The 14838-nt window shown below is 38.9% G+C and overlaps 1 protein-coding gene across 6 annotated transcripts in view; it reads left to right on the forward strand.

The window, feature by feature from the left end:
* helz (helicase with zinc finger) overlaps window positions 1–14838 on the forward strand; it is a 274742-nt gene that overhangs the window by 160541 nt on the left and 99363 nt on the right. For all 6 annotated transcript variants that reach the window (XM_072558865.1, XM_072558869.1, XM_072558867.1 and 3 more), the window contains one exon: window positions 2120–2348. In XM_072558865.1, the coding sequence (XP_072414966.1) occupies window positions 2120–2348 (229 nt within the window). The remainder of the gene's footprint in view (window positions 1–2119; window positions 2349–14838) is intronic.

Consider the following 14838-nt stretch of genomic DNA (forward strand, 5'->3'; position numbering starts at 1 on the left):
GAGCACATCAGCTTCGAAATCGACGCTTCAGGCAAAAGCCCTTCATCAGGAAAAAAGGCAGTGAGCCTGAAGCATGGAGAGATAAGCTAGAGGAGGGTGGGGGTGGGGAGAAAGTAGCATAGAGTACAATGGGTGAGTGGGGGAGGGGATGAAGGTGATAGGTCAAGGAGGAGAGGGTGGAGTGGATAGGTGGAAAAGGAGATAGGCAGGTAGGACAAGTCCAGGCAAGTCATGGGGACAGTTACTGAGCTGGAAGTTTAGAACCAGGGTGAGGTGGGGGAAGGGGAAATGAGGAAACTGTTGAAGTCCACATTGATGCCTTGGGGTTGAAGAGGCGGAAGATGAAGCGTTCTTCCTCCAGGCGTCTGGTGGTGAGGGAGCGGCGGTGAAGGAGGCCCAGGACCTCCATGTCCTCGGCAGAGTGGGAGGGGGAGTTGAAGTGTTGGGAAGCGAATGTGGCTGTGGTAGCGAGTTTGTTTCACGACATGGTTGAAGAGCTTCAGGGCAGAGGAAATGACCAGGGAGTTGCAGTGGGAGAGGGACTCCCTGAGATTCTTGTAGAGAGAGGAGGAAAACTTCTTCAAGGCAGGTTTCCAGCATCTGCAGTCATTGTTTTTACCTCTACCTTTTGTCATTTATATAAATGATTTTGATGTGAGCATAAGAGGTAGAGTTATCAAGTTTGCAGATGACACCAAAATTGGAGGTGTAGTGGATCGCGAAGAGGGTTACCTCAGATTACAACAGGATCTTGACCAGATGGGCCAATGGGCTGAGAAGTGGCAGATGGAGTTTAATTCAGATAAATGCGAAGTGCTGCATTTTGGGAAAGCAAATCTTAGCAAGAATTGTACACTTAATGGTAAAGTCCTAGGGAGTGTTGCTGAACAAAGAGACCTTGGAGTGCAGGTTCATAGCTCCTTGAAAGTGGAGTCGTAGGTAGATAGGATAGTGAAGAAGGTATTTGGTATGCTTTCCTTTATTGGTCAGAGTATTGAGTCGAGGAGTTGGGAGGTCATGTTGCGGCTGTACAGTATATTGGTTTGGCCACTGTTGGAATATTGCGTGTAATTCTTGTCTCCTTCCTCTTGGAGAGATGTTGTGAAACTTGAAAGGGTTCAGAAAAGATTTACAAGGATGTTGCCAGGGTTGGAGGATCTGAGCTTCAGGGAGAAGCTGAACAGGCTGGGGCTGATTTCTCTGGAGTGTCGGAGGCTGAGAGGTGACCTTATCGAGGTTTACAAAATTATGAGGGCATGGATAGGATAAATAGACAAAGTCTTTTCCCTGGGATTGGGGAGTCCAGAACTAGAGGGCACAGGTTTAGGGTGAGAGGGGAAAGATATAAAAGAGACCTAAGGGGCTACTTTTTCACACAGAGGGTGGTACGTGTATGGAATTTGCTACCAGAGGATGTGGTGAAGGCTGGTACAATTGCAACATTTAAGAGGCATTTGGATGGATATATGAATAGGAAGGGTTTGGAGGGATATGGGCCGGTTGCTGGCAGGTGGGACTAGATTGGGCTGGGACATCTGGTCATCATGGACAGGTTGGACCAAAGGGTCTGTTTCCATGCTGTACATCTCTATGACTCTAATAGCCATAAGTTAAGGCACTGAAGAATAATTTAAAGAATGGTATGGAATTTTTGTATCTACCGCAGAAACTAAGTGCAACGTCACTTCAATGTATCAATGAAAAGACAGCGCCATCAACAATTCAGCAGTCCCTTAACACTGCAAGCTGCCCAATCTAAACCAAAGAGTAAGCCTCAAGAGAAGAATGTAAACCAAAATGTTCTGCCTTTGAAGAGCGTGCTGATGTTTTTTGTAAAATCAAATCACATCCTTAAAATTGAAGACTTAAATTGCAACTTTGAAACTATCCATATCAGTCATAAATTTACCTGTAATAAAGGTGCCATTAAATTAAAATGGCTCAAATAGTGTGGGCATAAAAGGACAACATGGCTTCATTGAATTAATAGTGGCCAATGTGAATCATGTGCAACATCTTTGTAGTAGCTGTGATCGTTTTTTTTCCAGATAATCGTTGCTTTTAAGTTAGCTTGACTTCGAAAAATCACATGAATCCTTGTTTCTTTTTAATTTTTCAGGCAAGCAGTTTAGAGTCTTATTTCTCAGTACAGTAAGGACAAGACATACATGCAAACATAAGCAAACCCCCATCAAGCGAAAGGAACAGTTGGTAGAGGACTCCACCGAGGACCTGGACTATGGGTTTCTTTCTAATTACAAGCTACTTAATACTGCCATCACTCGGGCACAGTCCCTGGTTGCTGTGGTTGGAGACCCTATAGCTCTATGCTCAGTTGGGAGATGCAGGTAAAGTAAAACCATTTTCTTCAAGTTATTAATCAGAAAATTAATGAGTACTCACTGGTAAAACTTCACTCATTACAGTCTCTAAATACATTTTTTTTTGTTTATCTGAGAGATTTCTTTGAATCAGACCTTTCAAATGGGATGCACCAATTTGCATTGTGGGAAATTCAGTTGACCGGTGAGAATTAATGATTGTTATTAATTGTGGCCCAGGTAATTTGCATTAAGCTACTTTTTCGGCCTTTATTCAAAGTGACAACATCATTGAGGGGATGTCCACCAAAACGGCTTCTTGGCAACTACTTGACCAACTGATCTCCTCCTCTTTCTCGAACATAGCCAAGTATGCGTCCATGCATAATCTCTTCCAGCATCTGAAAGTTTCATCTGGGAGTATTCATTTCCTGCAGGATAGTTCAGTCATGTTACACACAGTGATTGGGTTTTGTTTGGTGAGACAGAACTGTTGATTTGCTTGTTAACTGAAGATTGACGTGTCTCAGTTTATAAGTCAACAATGCTCAGTATGATGTGTGTGAGATATATATATATGTATTGTATTTTATATATATTATACACACACACATATATATCTGTGATAAGTCTTTGGATTTGTTTGATTTTATATAGAAGATAACCCATAAATCAACTTTAATCTTTCAGTACTGCTTATACTTAAGCACCTTCCAGCATTTATCATTATTATTTCCAAAATTATACTTCAAAAGTCCATCTAATTTCAAATCTCCTAATTCAAATCTTAAAGTAGATCTGACTTCAGCAGTTCTCTTGTTTTACTGAGGAAATGTATGATGATAGATAGCAGCATTTATTATAATAGCGATTGGCAATGGAGAAATTTGTGTTTTGGGTGCTGGCTGATTTGAAAATTATGTGAAAAAAAGTGAACCATACGTTCACCTTTTCACTGAGTTTTATGATTATAGCCCACTGAAGTTGAATATGGTACATTACTCATGACCAAGAAACCCTTCAATGAAAGGTATGTAATACATATTTACCATCCCACCAAACCATAGGACGACTCTTGCATTAGAGAGTGACGACTGGTGGTGTTTTAATCTGAGGGTCACGACATCTCAAGCTAGAGTCGAGGTTAAGAAGGCGTTCATCTTTATGGTAATTTCAGCTGGTATGTGAATTGAACACGTGTTGGTATCGCTGTGAATTGCAAACCAGCTATCGGGCCAACTTTGACACTCAGTGACTAGGCATCTGGTGAGCTTGGCAGAACTCTAGTGGTCAGCAGCATTGCGGCATCATTAAGGTTTGCAGTGAGGTGGCTGATGAGCCCAGCCAGGCAGCACTCTGGCAATCAGCGCCAAGAGAGCAGCACAGGCAAGAGAACGAGCTGAGCCCTCATGGGGAAAGCCCAGCGTGGAGTATCTGCAGGCACATGGCTAAAGAAGAACTGTAATGCTGAACTTTAATCTTTCTTTGTTTATTTTTCTACTTTATACTAAGAAAAATTGTGACATTGAAATGTTAATGTATTTCTTTATATTTCTACATTGTACTAAGATTTGGTACCTAAGATGGTGCTGGGAATGGCGACGTTGTAAACTTTTCACTGTACTCAAGTATTCCTATAGTTGAGTGCACATGGCAATAAAACCTAATTCTCATTCTAAACTGAGCGATCATCATTTCTAGAATTTGGATTTCAACCAGTGGCACTTAGTGTTGGTTACTTTTATGAAGGTTTTTATAAAAAAGGGCCAAGTGTCTTTTATGGAACAGTAACTTAATCTGTCAGAGAGTAGGTGACTGTAAACCCCTTGGAGTGTTAATTGAAGATGGTTTGGAGTTTATGACACAAGGAGTAAACATTGTAAGACAAATTTGCTTTTGGTTTAGAATGATCAAGAATTTATTTTAGCTTGGAAAACCTAGAGATTTCAATCTTCGTTCTTAGGGCAGTTTTTGGAGGAGGCCTGACTGGGGTTGTAAGCAAAAAGAGTTTCTCTCATAGAAAGGAGTATTGGACAGTTCAAAGAAAGCCAGGTACCTTGGTTTAGCTTTTGAAACTTCCAGGCTAGCAGGGTATGGTTAGAAATTTGCAGATTTTTGGAGGTCTGAGAGCTTTTCACTATGATGACAGAGTAATTTATCTAGATTTGAAATGTAATGAAATGTTAGAGTTGGGAAACAGATGAGATTTTGTGTTGCTATTGGTTCTCAGATTGTCCAAACTGTGTTTTATATTTAGCTTGACTTGTTTTAGCTTTTCCTTTTGTGTAATAAACTTTATTGTTAAAAGAAATCTGCAGCTTTGGGCACCTACATTTCAGTGAATGACCACCATGTTAAATTTTTTTAAAAACTGTTCTTGTAACATGAGATGCACTCGCCTTTATTTAATATCAGCAACACACAAAAGATTTATCCCATGCAGTAATCTGTGAAAATTCAATAGGCCAAGAATTAGTTAACGTAAAAATTAACAACTTTATTTCTTAAAGTGTAACAGAGAATAATTAGCAAACAGCCATTTACAATTCCTTACTCTAACCGATCTGTTACCTTCCCTTATGTAATACGAGTCCGATAAAACTCCAGATTACAATTTACAAAACAAAACTTCTCTCACAACCAGGCAGCTTTCGTTTTCTCTGAATTCTGGTCGTCTTTTCTTATTCGGGATTTCTGCTTCACCGGTTACTGATCGGTAAAGGCACCCTCTAAGAGAGCTATTTTTTGGGCAGTCTTTATACATGCTGGGGCTTGGCAGTTCTCCTCCAAACTGTTCAATTTTCCCTGGTCTTATACCCCAAAAGCATCTGATTCTGTCATTGGCTTTTAAGATTGTCATTATTCTAAATTCAAACTGGATTGGAATTTGGTATTTTTGGGGGTATAATTTAAACTGATTGGCCTAATTCGCATCTGTTTTGTCATTTCCAGTCAGACAGCCAATCGAGTTGTTTGGCCAAATCTTACATTAATTTCTTTTCAGAACACTCGGTTCTGTCAGGTAGTTCTGTTGCTTTTAACTCTCTTAAAGGTACAGTACACCCACATCTTCATAACACTATCAAGCCAGATTTCTTTAAGGTCTGATTTATCTAGTAGTAACATCAGCTGGGATGATAACAATCCTGTAATGGTAAGCCTTTTCCTATTATCATATTATTTGAAAATTGTATTGGCTAAAACATTTCTTTCAAGTAAAAAAACAGCTTGACCATTTGGAAATTGAATTTAAACAAATCGGGTGATTCATCAATGAGAAATTTTGGGATTGTTCCAATCCTAGGAGACATTAACATTTAAAGAGAAATCCAAATATATTATCTTAGCAGTCAATCTGCGTTTCAAGATTTTTTTTTAAATATGCACATACTTCATTGTATAAAAGGATTTGAACAAAGTAAGCATGATTAATGTAACAATATGGCTTATGACTATGTGCATTATGTACTCTAGTTTCCTCCTTGTATTCTGTTATAAGACATCAATCTTAAAGTTATTTTCTTGTGCACAGACCATAAAAGTCACGGAGTATTTTCCTCAATTCTAGTTATTCTGAGAAAAATCTTTCATTTGCTATCCCTATAGATGCTTCAGTACTACCAAATAATTCAGCTGCTTAGTTAGATTTGGGCTAAGACACTGAGGCCTGCCTAGAGGCTCAGTCACCAACTTCAAACTGGACAATCTAAACTTCTGTTCCTCGCACCGTTCAAACTGAGATTAATCTTTCTGCAACTTTCATGTGGACAATGAAGTTAGTGTTTTGCTCTGCTTGCTGTGTAGGTATATCTAATTGAAGTTTATTTTGGCTAACTTCTCTCAGCTGCAAACTGAACAAGTTCTAAACTGTAGTTAAAAACCTCTTCTAGCAAACACCCAGATAAATTGAAACAAAAGAGTTTTCCCACAGCCCATCCATATCCATGAAAGTAGTCAGCAAACCTCGGTTTGAATTTTAAGCAAATTGTCCCTTCTGTCCGATTGCTCCAACTAGGTAAAGCCACCAATTATGTTATTGCTCTGTGTCTTCTATTAAACAAACATGGGAAACTGCATCGGCCATTTTAGTATGGTGTTTTGGTAAAATCATTAAATCCCAGCATTCTAATTACTTCTCGCAACAGTAATCTTCCTAGAGCTAAACAGTACCTCTAAATTATTAATAACCATGAACTAAACATTCACAACATTATATTGTTAACAAAGCTTATAGTAGGAGTTATTTGTTTGGCCATTATACCTCCACATCCCAATATCATAGGAAACTGTCCTCCAAATCAGTGAAGAAATCTGAAATTTGATTTATTTTGCTCTGGTGAAATTGTTTAGAAATTTTTTTTGCTCAGCCTGAAGTATGATGAAAGATTTAACTAATGCTATGTAGATCAGTTAGCTTGCTCATACATTAGTGAACAACCATATTATTGTATTTCACCCTCCTGATGATCTGGTTTGTACAACTTGTGCGTACAATTATTTCTGTTTCTTTTCTGATGAGGAGGGAGAGTTCTATGTGTCGATCTACTGAAATTTATTTTGAGAGTTTGGTTTGTGTTTGATGTTAATTTGGTTTGATTGATTTAACTGCCTGTTGTGATATATAAAAGGGATAAATCACAGCTGTGTCATTGGTCATTCTGTACTTTAACAAAACAGAATTGAAGCTTGAATCTACTTCAGTTGTGCAAGCATGATTGAGTATCTGCTCATCTTTGTGGGCATGTCACTGAAGAATGTGGCCTTATCAACATTTCGTATCTCAAATTAAAAAGATGATTTGATGTTTCAAATTACCTTGTTACAGAGCTTTCTTCTGCAAGAGGCAGATTTGTTGGAGCATTAGGTAGCCCTCAGACCCAGCTGGAAGATACAGAAACAGCTGGAATGATTTTAATAATTACCATCCCACACTGATTGTAAAAGCAACCAGTTTAGAAATATATTCCTCAGAGTTTCAAGTTCACAGTGTGCTCAGTAAATACTAATTTACTTTTTTAATGAGCCAGAAAGCATGTCGATAGTCTTCCTTCCAGTATTCAATCCTGAAATAACAATGTATTTGTTGATTCTAAATGCGCTCTGAGGACAGAGCACAACAAGTTTCACAGGAATGGGCAAACTTACAAAAGGTTATTTTAACAGAAAACTCTGTTCATGGGATTTGGACTTCACTGGCTAGGTCAACATTTATTGCCCATCCCAAGTTGGTCTTGAGAAAGTGATGAACCAGCAAATTATGCTGCTGCTGTTGTCGTACAGATACTTGTCATTTTAGTGTCAAGACACTGGTCTAGGAGTTTCTTCTGGGCTCAGTCACCTTGAACTGCTTCATCAATGACTGCTTCATCTGTTGTAAAATCAGAAGAGGTACTGCTGGGTAATGATTGCAGAGTATTCAGTTTCATTCAAGACTCTGAAGCTGTCTGTGCCAATATGCTGCAAGACCTGGATGCCACCCTCAGTTTGGGATGATAAGCAGCATGACATTTGCACAGCACAAGTGCTGGACTGTGGCCATCTACAATAAGAGACTCTCTAGCCATTGTTGTTTGATGTGCGATAACATTATCATTGTTGAAACCACCATTGTCACTATCATCAGAGGCTACCATTGACAAAAATTTATTGGAAAAGATGGTGATTTAGTGCTAATGCTACTAGATTAGTAATTCAGACACCCAGGCTACTGTTCCAGTTCAAAATCCCACCATGGTAGCTAATGGAATTTACATTCAGTTACTAAATCTGTGTAATGTAAGGCTATACTCCAAAGGTGACTATGTTAACTTACATAAATTGTTGTATCACCCCATTTGGCTCATTAATGTCATCTTAGGGTAAGGGCAGATATTCTTTTCTATCTGTTCTTTATGCTCGTCCAGGTTGACTTCAGTTTGGTTGACCGTTAACTGTCCTCTGAAATGGCCTTGTAAGCCCATTCGAGGACAATTTGGTGTAGGGAACAAAGCGATCCTTGCCACATCCCATAAAAGAATAAGGGAAAAAAGCACTGTGGCGAAAAGAGCAAGTGAGAAAGTCGAGCATCCTGCAGCAAGTAACTTACCTCTTGACTCCCCTTTCCACCAGCTACAAGGTATAAGTACTGTGATGAAATACTCTCCACTTTTCTGAGTAAGTGCAACTCTGGCACCACAAGAGGGGACAAAGGAGCTGCATAACCAGCACCCCTCTCCCTGACACATATATATTGTCTCTGCTACAGATATGCCATAGCTGTAATGGGTACCAACTACAAGATGCACTGCAGCAACTTGACAGTGCTTCCTCAACAGCATTTTCTAAATCCATTTTGCAATCCTGAACTAGACTAACAAATGTGGAACTCCCCAATCGAGTTTCTGCCTACGTCTGCAAGTGTCTCCTTGCCTGTCCTCTCGGAACTTTTCAGTGACCCTCTGATCTGTCCTGAGTGACCTATTGGAAACCTCCCAAACAGCTCCTCCCCTTTTGCTGGGATAAACTGAATATTGAATTGAATCTACCAACTCCTGCAGCAGTCTATTCCGTAAATGTCACCAGTCTTCAATTGCCAGTTTGCTCAATACAGAAAATAGATTCAAACTGAGGGTTTCATCACACCTCCAACTTTACCATCTAGAAGAGCAAAGAAAGCAGGCAGAAGCGCACCTGCAAATTTCCTTCCAAGTTTGCACCTCATCCTAGTTTGGAAATATATCTCTCATATTTCTGCTTTTCCTTTGTCAATGTGTCAAAATCCTCAGAACTCTTTTCTGAAAAGCAGTCACTACATGGACTGCAATGAATCAAGTGGGTCTCTCACGGACAACTAGGAGTGGCTATAAATGCTGTGCTGGTGAGGAAAGTGCACATCCCTAATGAATGATTTATAACAAAAGCCTCAGTAGTACAATTGAGGGGCACTGGAGCTGTGCAGTAATTACTGGCCTTCCAATGCATCCATAATTTGTGATTTTTTTAAAAATCGCCTTTAGTAGTGGGCCGGTTCTGAATGTTCAGGAGTAATTGTAGGACCTATTTTTAGAAAATTCCTTTTAATATTTAGAAAGCAACTGCTAGAAATGTCTTCAGTTCCTTGTTCAACACCACTTTGTGTAAACATGTAATAGGTTATGGGATACTTGTAAACTATCTTCCAATAGTGTGGGTAGGGTGAAGTAAAGTGCATATTGAATTTATAATAACGGAAACAATGTGTTGGTGTACTTAGTCATTTTTTTAAAAGCTGCGGGAGGTGGAGAAAATACAACTGGTTGGCCTACTTAGTCCTTTTTGTGTGCTAGAACATGACTCTTTTCTACTCAACCCCACACGTAAGAATCCCTGGAGAGATGAGAATTTCAAAAGAAAGTAGAATTGCATGATGTTCATCAGTATTGTACCGACGACATCATGTAGTGAGCACATGGAATGTTGTGCAGAGAGATCCATTAATTTTGAAAGGCTGATTGGCAAAACTTCCTCCACAATTGACACCTTAATTTAGGTGGAGATGTATTTCTGTCTTGGCTTTTTACACTTCACTGAAAGTGCCTTTTGAAGAGCTTGGGGCGCTCAATAAATGTGTGCTGTTCCCTGGGCACAGATATGGTGAACGTTGCTACGGTCTTGGCTGCCACATTGCTTAATCAAGAAGAATTCGTTTTCCAGCAGTACTCCAGAGAAACTTTGATATTTTTACAGTTCTTTTCAGTTTTAAAGTGAATAAACTCACATTTAATTTGTGTCAGCCTCAGAATGAAAGCACAGAATTTTGCAACCAGGAAATTCCCTATTTCCAAAAGATTTCATTTGGACTCTGTGTCATCACTTGGTCATTCTTAATTTCTTCTCTTTCACGTATCGGCTACCTGGATGCTTTCCAGGCACTGTCACCTACCTTTCCTCAGTTTATTAAAAAATGTATTTTGATTTGCAGATTTATTTTCTACAAGGAAATCTTTACTGATTCTAACCTAATATTTCCTCAGTGGCTTGCAATGGACTGGGGCTTTGATTTGTGTAAATGGTTAATGTGTTGAAGAAATATCCGAGACCCATAGTTTATCCATTCTGATTTGGTCAACTCCTAATCTAATCGACAGTATTATCTTCACTGGGGTTTTGGTGCTTGTAAGGGTATTGCTTGGGTAAAAGGAATAGTGTGAATTTGAATCATTTTCTGATATGAGTAATTGCTACAACATTTTTTTTCCCTAGCCACAGTCATTGATGTACAGCACGGAAGCAGACACTTCAGTCCAACTCGTTCATGCCGACCAGATATCTTAACCTAGTCTAGTCCCATTTGTTAGCACCCAGTCCATATCCCTCCAAACCCTTTCCATTCATATACCCATCCAAATGCCTTTTTAATGCTGTACCAAATGTACCAGCCTCCACCACTTCCTCTGGCAGTTCACTCCATACAGGCACCACCCTCTTAGGTCCCTTTTAAATTTTTCTCTTCTCACACTAAACCTATGCTGTCTTGTTCTGGAGTCCCCCACCCCAGGGAAAAGACTTTTGTCTGTTTATCCTATTCATGCCCCTCATGATTTTATAAACCTCTGTTAGGTCACCCCTCAGCCTCCGACACTCCAAGGAAAACAGCCCCTGCTTGTTCAACCTTTCCTTATAGCTCAAATCCTCCAAACCTGGTAACATTCTTGTAAATCTTTTCTGAACCCTTTCAAGTTTCACAATATCCTTCCTACAGGAGGGCGACCAGAATGCAGACAATATTCCAAAAGTGGCCTAACCAATGTCCTGTACAACCGCAACATGCCCTCCCAACTCCTATAATGAGTGTTATAAAGCTCAAGTTTTTTCTTGTTCAATAAGTATTTTATTCTTTTGTGAGAGTGTTCAGTCACTGACCTCCATTTATTAAAAAAATACAAAGTAAGGGACTATCAAGCCAGGTTTTCACTCTGCAAAATGCTTTATCCAGAAACAACACAAGAAGGTTTAGACTAACAGTTCTGAGATGTTACAATGATCAAGAACGACACAATGTCTTTCATTACAAAAATGAAGGCAAGTAGAAAACCTTATAGAGGCCTTCTGAAATATCAAGTCCAATAAGGTCACTGGAAATGTTTTCATTTATGTGGGAATCCAAAACTAAGTTGCCTTTCTACTATAAGGATTGCTGCAAGTAGTAGATGTGTCCTTTAAAAGGATAGCTTGGTAAGTACGAGAGAGAGAAAAAAATAGGTGTGATAATGAGACTGAAATGAACTGCAGTGAGAAGTGGTTTTCATGGATTAGATATACCAATATAGACCATTTGGGCCTAACAGCCTCTCTCTTTGATGAAAATTCTGTCAAAGCAAACTAGAGATGGGGTTGTTTGTGTCTCTGTGTCCTTTTTAAAATCAGAAATAATAGTTCTGTTTCTTTGATCCTCCTTTTTGTTCTGAAGATGTCTGCCTCACAATTTCCTTTCCCCATTTGAACTTCCTTTGATGTTTCACACTTTATCTCATTGAAGAAAATATTAGGCAGAAATCTTGTCTCTGAACTCTGCTAATGCCCTTAAATGAGTTTGTGAAGTTAATACAAGCAGCCCAAAATCACTTTTTATCTTGTTCGTTAGTTCGTTCCTTCTCCTCCCCAGGAGCATGCCTAATCTCTCCAGAATTAACCTTAACCAAAGCTATAGTTTATTTGAAATGCAGCATCTGATGACCCTCTATGATAAAAGTTGATATCCTTTAAAGATTGGTTTCAATGATACTTTAGGGGTGGAAGAAGGAATTAAATTTTAATTACCGTTATGTGTATTTCATTCGTTTTGGTGTAATCCTACACACTGTTAATAAAATATGAAGGGGACTTTCAGAGCAAAAAAAAGGGAAATGTTTTGACCCAGGCACACATGACTACATATTTGTTTCCATTATGTTCATACATTTGGGACAGTCTACCTGATATTTCTGAACAGGATATCATTTAAGTATTAAAATTGAACTCTGATTTGTTAGTCTGCAAATAAATTATGTTTGTGGTCCATTGACTGTTTGATGAACAGTTTAGACTGTGAAGTTTTGACAGTGTCTATTCTTGATGTAGCGTCTCTTGAATAAAAATACTGTCAGCTTCATCATTAATTGCTCTTGAATTGCATTGCAAGACTTTACCTTACCTGAATTAATGTAGAAGATTAGAAGTGGAACAAATTATTGGTTACATGCTGCCATACTGCATTGAAGCAGCTTCACAACTCTATTCACTGTGACAGCAAATACTTGAAGCAAAATTGTTTGTGTAATGGCATTAATTTTTTCGTGTCACAGTAAATTTAGATGACCAACAAAGTAAATAATTCTTAATGTGTGTTGAAATCTAGCTATTGGTCTCATTTATTCTTTGCTTTACTCTCTGTGCCATTTGCACGTATCTGTGACTGAAACTATGCGATTATATCTGCATATCAGTTGAGGCATTCAATTTTGACAAGTTAGACCTTTCTATAAGAAGTCAAAATGCAATTAGAATTTTTAACTGAATGGCCTGCTTCTGCTCCTAACTTGTACATTTGGAGATAGACACAAAAGTGAAGTTGAAGCTATAGTCCGATCTGTCAGGATCTTTTCAAATGTCAGCAGGCTCAGTGCAAGCTTTCATTTGTATTTATGTTTGGTATTCATTTTGGACAAGCTCCTTATTTTGCACAACCAGAAATTATGGACAGATAGCAGAATCAAGGTTAATAATTATGGTCATCATCTCTGTATTTCTGTCACCTCAGCTCCTGTTTCATCTTGCACTTCTTCCCCTTGACAGCCTAACTCTTTCTTTGTCAATTTGGCTTGTTTTGGATTTCAGGCACGTGACTCATATGGCATGACTTCACGTCAGTTTTGGGGTATCTTTTTTTTTGGTGTTCTCAAATCAAGTAGTGAATTTGCATTGAAGTTCCCAGTTGCTCTGTAGGTGCCTGTGTACCATTGAACCGACCAAACCGGAAGAGCCCAGGTGATACCCCTGATGTACTGAGTAAACCTACTCATGATGTGGATGCACCGGTGTTGGACTGGGTTGGACAAGATCAAAAATCACACAACACCAGATATTAGTTCAACAGGTTTATTCGAAAACAGCTTCTGGAGCCTCATTCTTCATCCACGTGTTAGCACCAAAAGAAGCAGCTCTGAAAGCTTGTTTTCAAATAAACCTGTTGGAGTATAACCTGGGTGTTGTGTGATTTTTGACCTTTGAACCTATTCAGTTAGGATACTGCTACAGTCATAACCATGGTAGGTACCATTCCTGGCTTAAGAGAATAATTGTCTACTCTTGTTAAAAGATTCATTATAAGCTGATTGTGAGACTTGCAGCAATATAATTGGGTTGCATATGTTGCTGTGCTAGTTTTTCCCTTTCAACAACAATTAAGAATCTCCACACATGCTGTTGATGGCCTGTCTGGCTGTTTGCCAGGAACCATTGATCGCATTGTGAAAGTTTCCTCTCTTTTCCCAACTGCAAATTAGTTAAAGCTGTAAAAATTGTCAAACTGAACAAGAGCGTGTGTGTATGTTGCGCACATATTATCTAAGTAGTTGAGAGCTGATAGCTCTTGAGCATTGTCTCACTGAATGAATGATCTTCCACTATAGAAGTGCCTTTAATATATTTGCAGCTGATGAATTGCATTTGGAATATAATTTTATTTTTAAGGAAATGAGGCCAGGACTCATTTCTGCCAGGCTCTGAACTTATGGGTACTTGAACAAACCTGAAAATTTTGCATACCAAGTTCCGAAAGGTCATTATTGTAAGCAAATGGTTTTTTTCTGTTTAATCTGTCTGAATATATGCAACACAAAATTAGGTGGAGGATGGGGTTTATTGAGATTTCAGTTACAGCTTGCATTCCAAACCAAGATACTGCCAAGCTTCTCTTTCATAGCTGAGGCTTGGGTGTTCCAATCCCCTCTATCCTGGCAACGAGTAGGCATCCTGAGCATATTCTCAGCAGTTTACCTCCCAAGAGCCTATGGATGGAGTTTAGTCATTTCAGATTGTACAAGATTAAAAGTATGGGTATAACTATAGTGCTAAAGATCTATGATCTTACAAAGGGACAGGATTCTTACGTTTGGGTGGAGATACCTTTTTAAATAATATTTACATTTCTAATCTGAAAGCTGCTAAATGTTCTTGCTGATTTGGAAGTCAAGATTTATGCAATGTTAAGGCACCGGTAAAATGTAATACTGATGTCAATACAAGTCTAAGAACAAAGAATTTGTCCAAGAATTTACGTGTGTAAATAAGCCTCTGAAGTAATTTTGAAGAATAGTCACTCTTGTGTACAGTCCTCTAGTGACACCATATCTCAATAATGAGGTAAACTCCAAGATTTAAAATGGCATCATCACTTGCCTCAGACCTAACCTCACAAATCGACTTCCTCAATCTCTCTGCCTTTGTCTCATTTCATGGTACTCCTTAGCAGCTGCATCTTTGATCTTTTAAGATCTTCTGTGATTCAGAATCAGTCTTC

Source organism: Chiloscyllium punctatum, chromosome 39 (genome assembly GCF_047496795.1).
Source record: "Chiloscyllium punctatum isolate Juve2018m chromosome 39, sChiPun1.3, whole genome shotgun sequence".
In the NCBI taxonomy this organism is placed as follows: domain Eukaryota; kingdom Metazoa; phylum Chordata; class Chondrichthyes; order Orectolobiformes; family Hemiscylliidae; genus Chiloscyllium; species Chiloscyllium punctatum.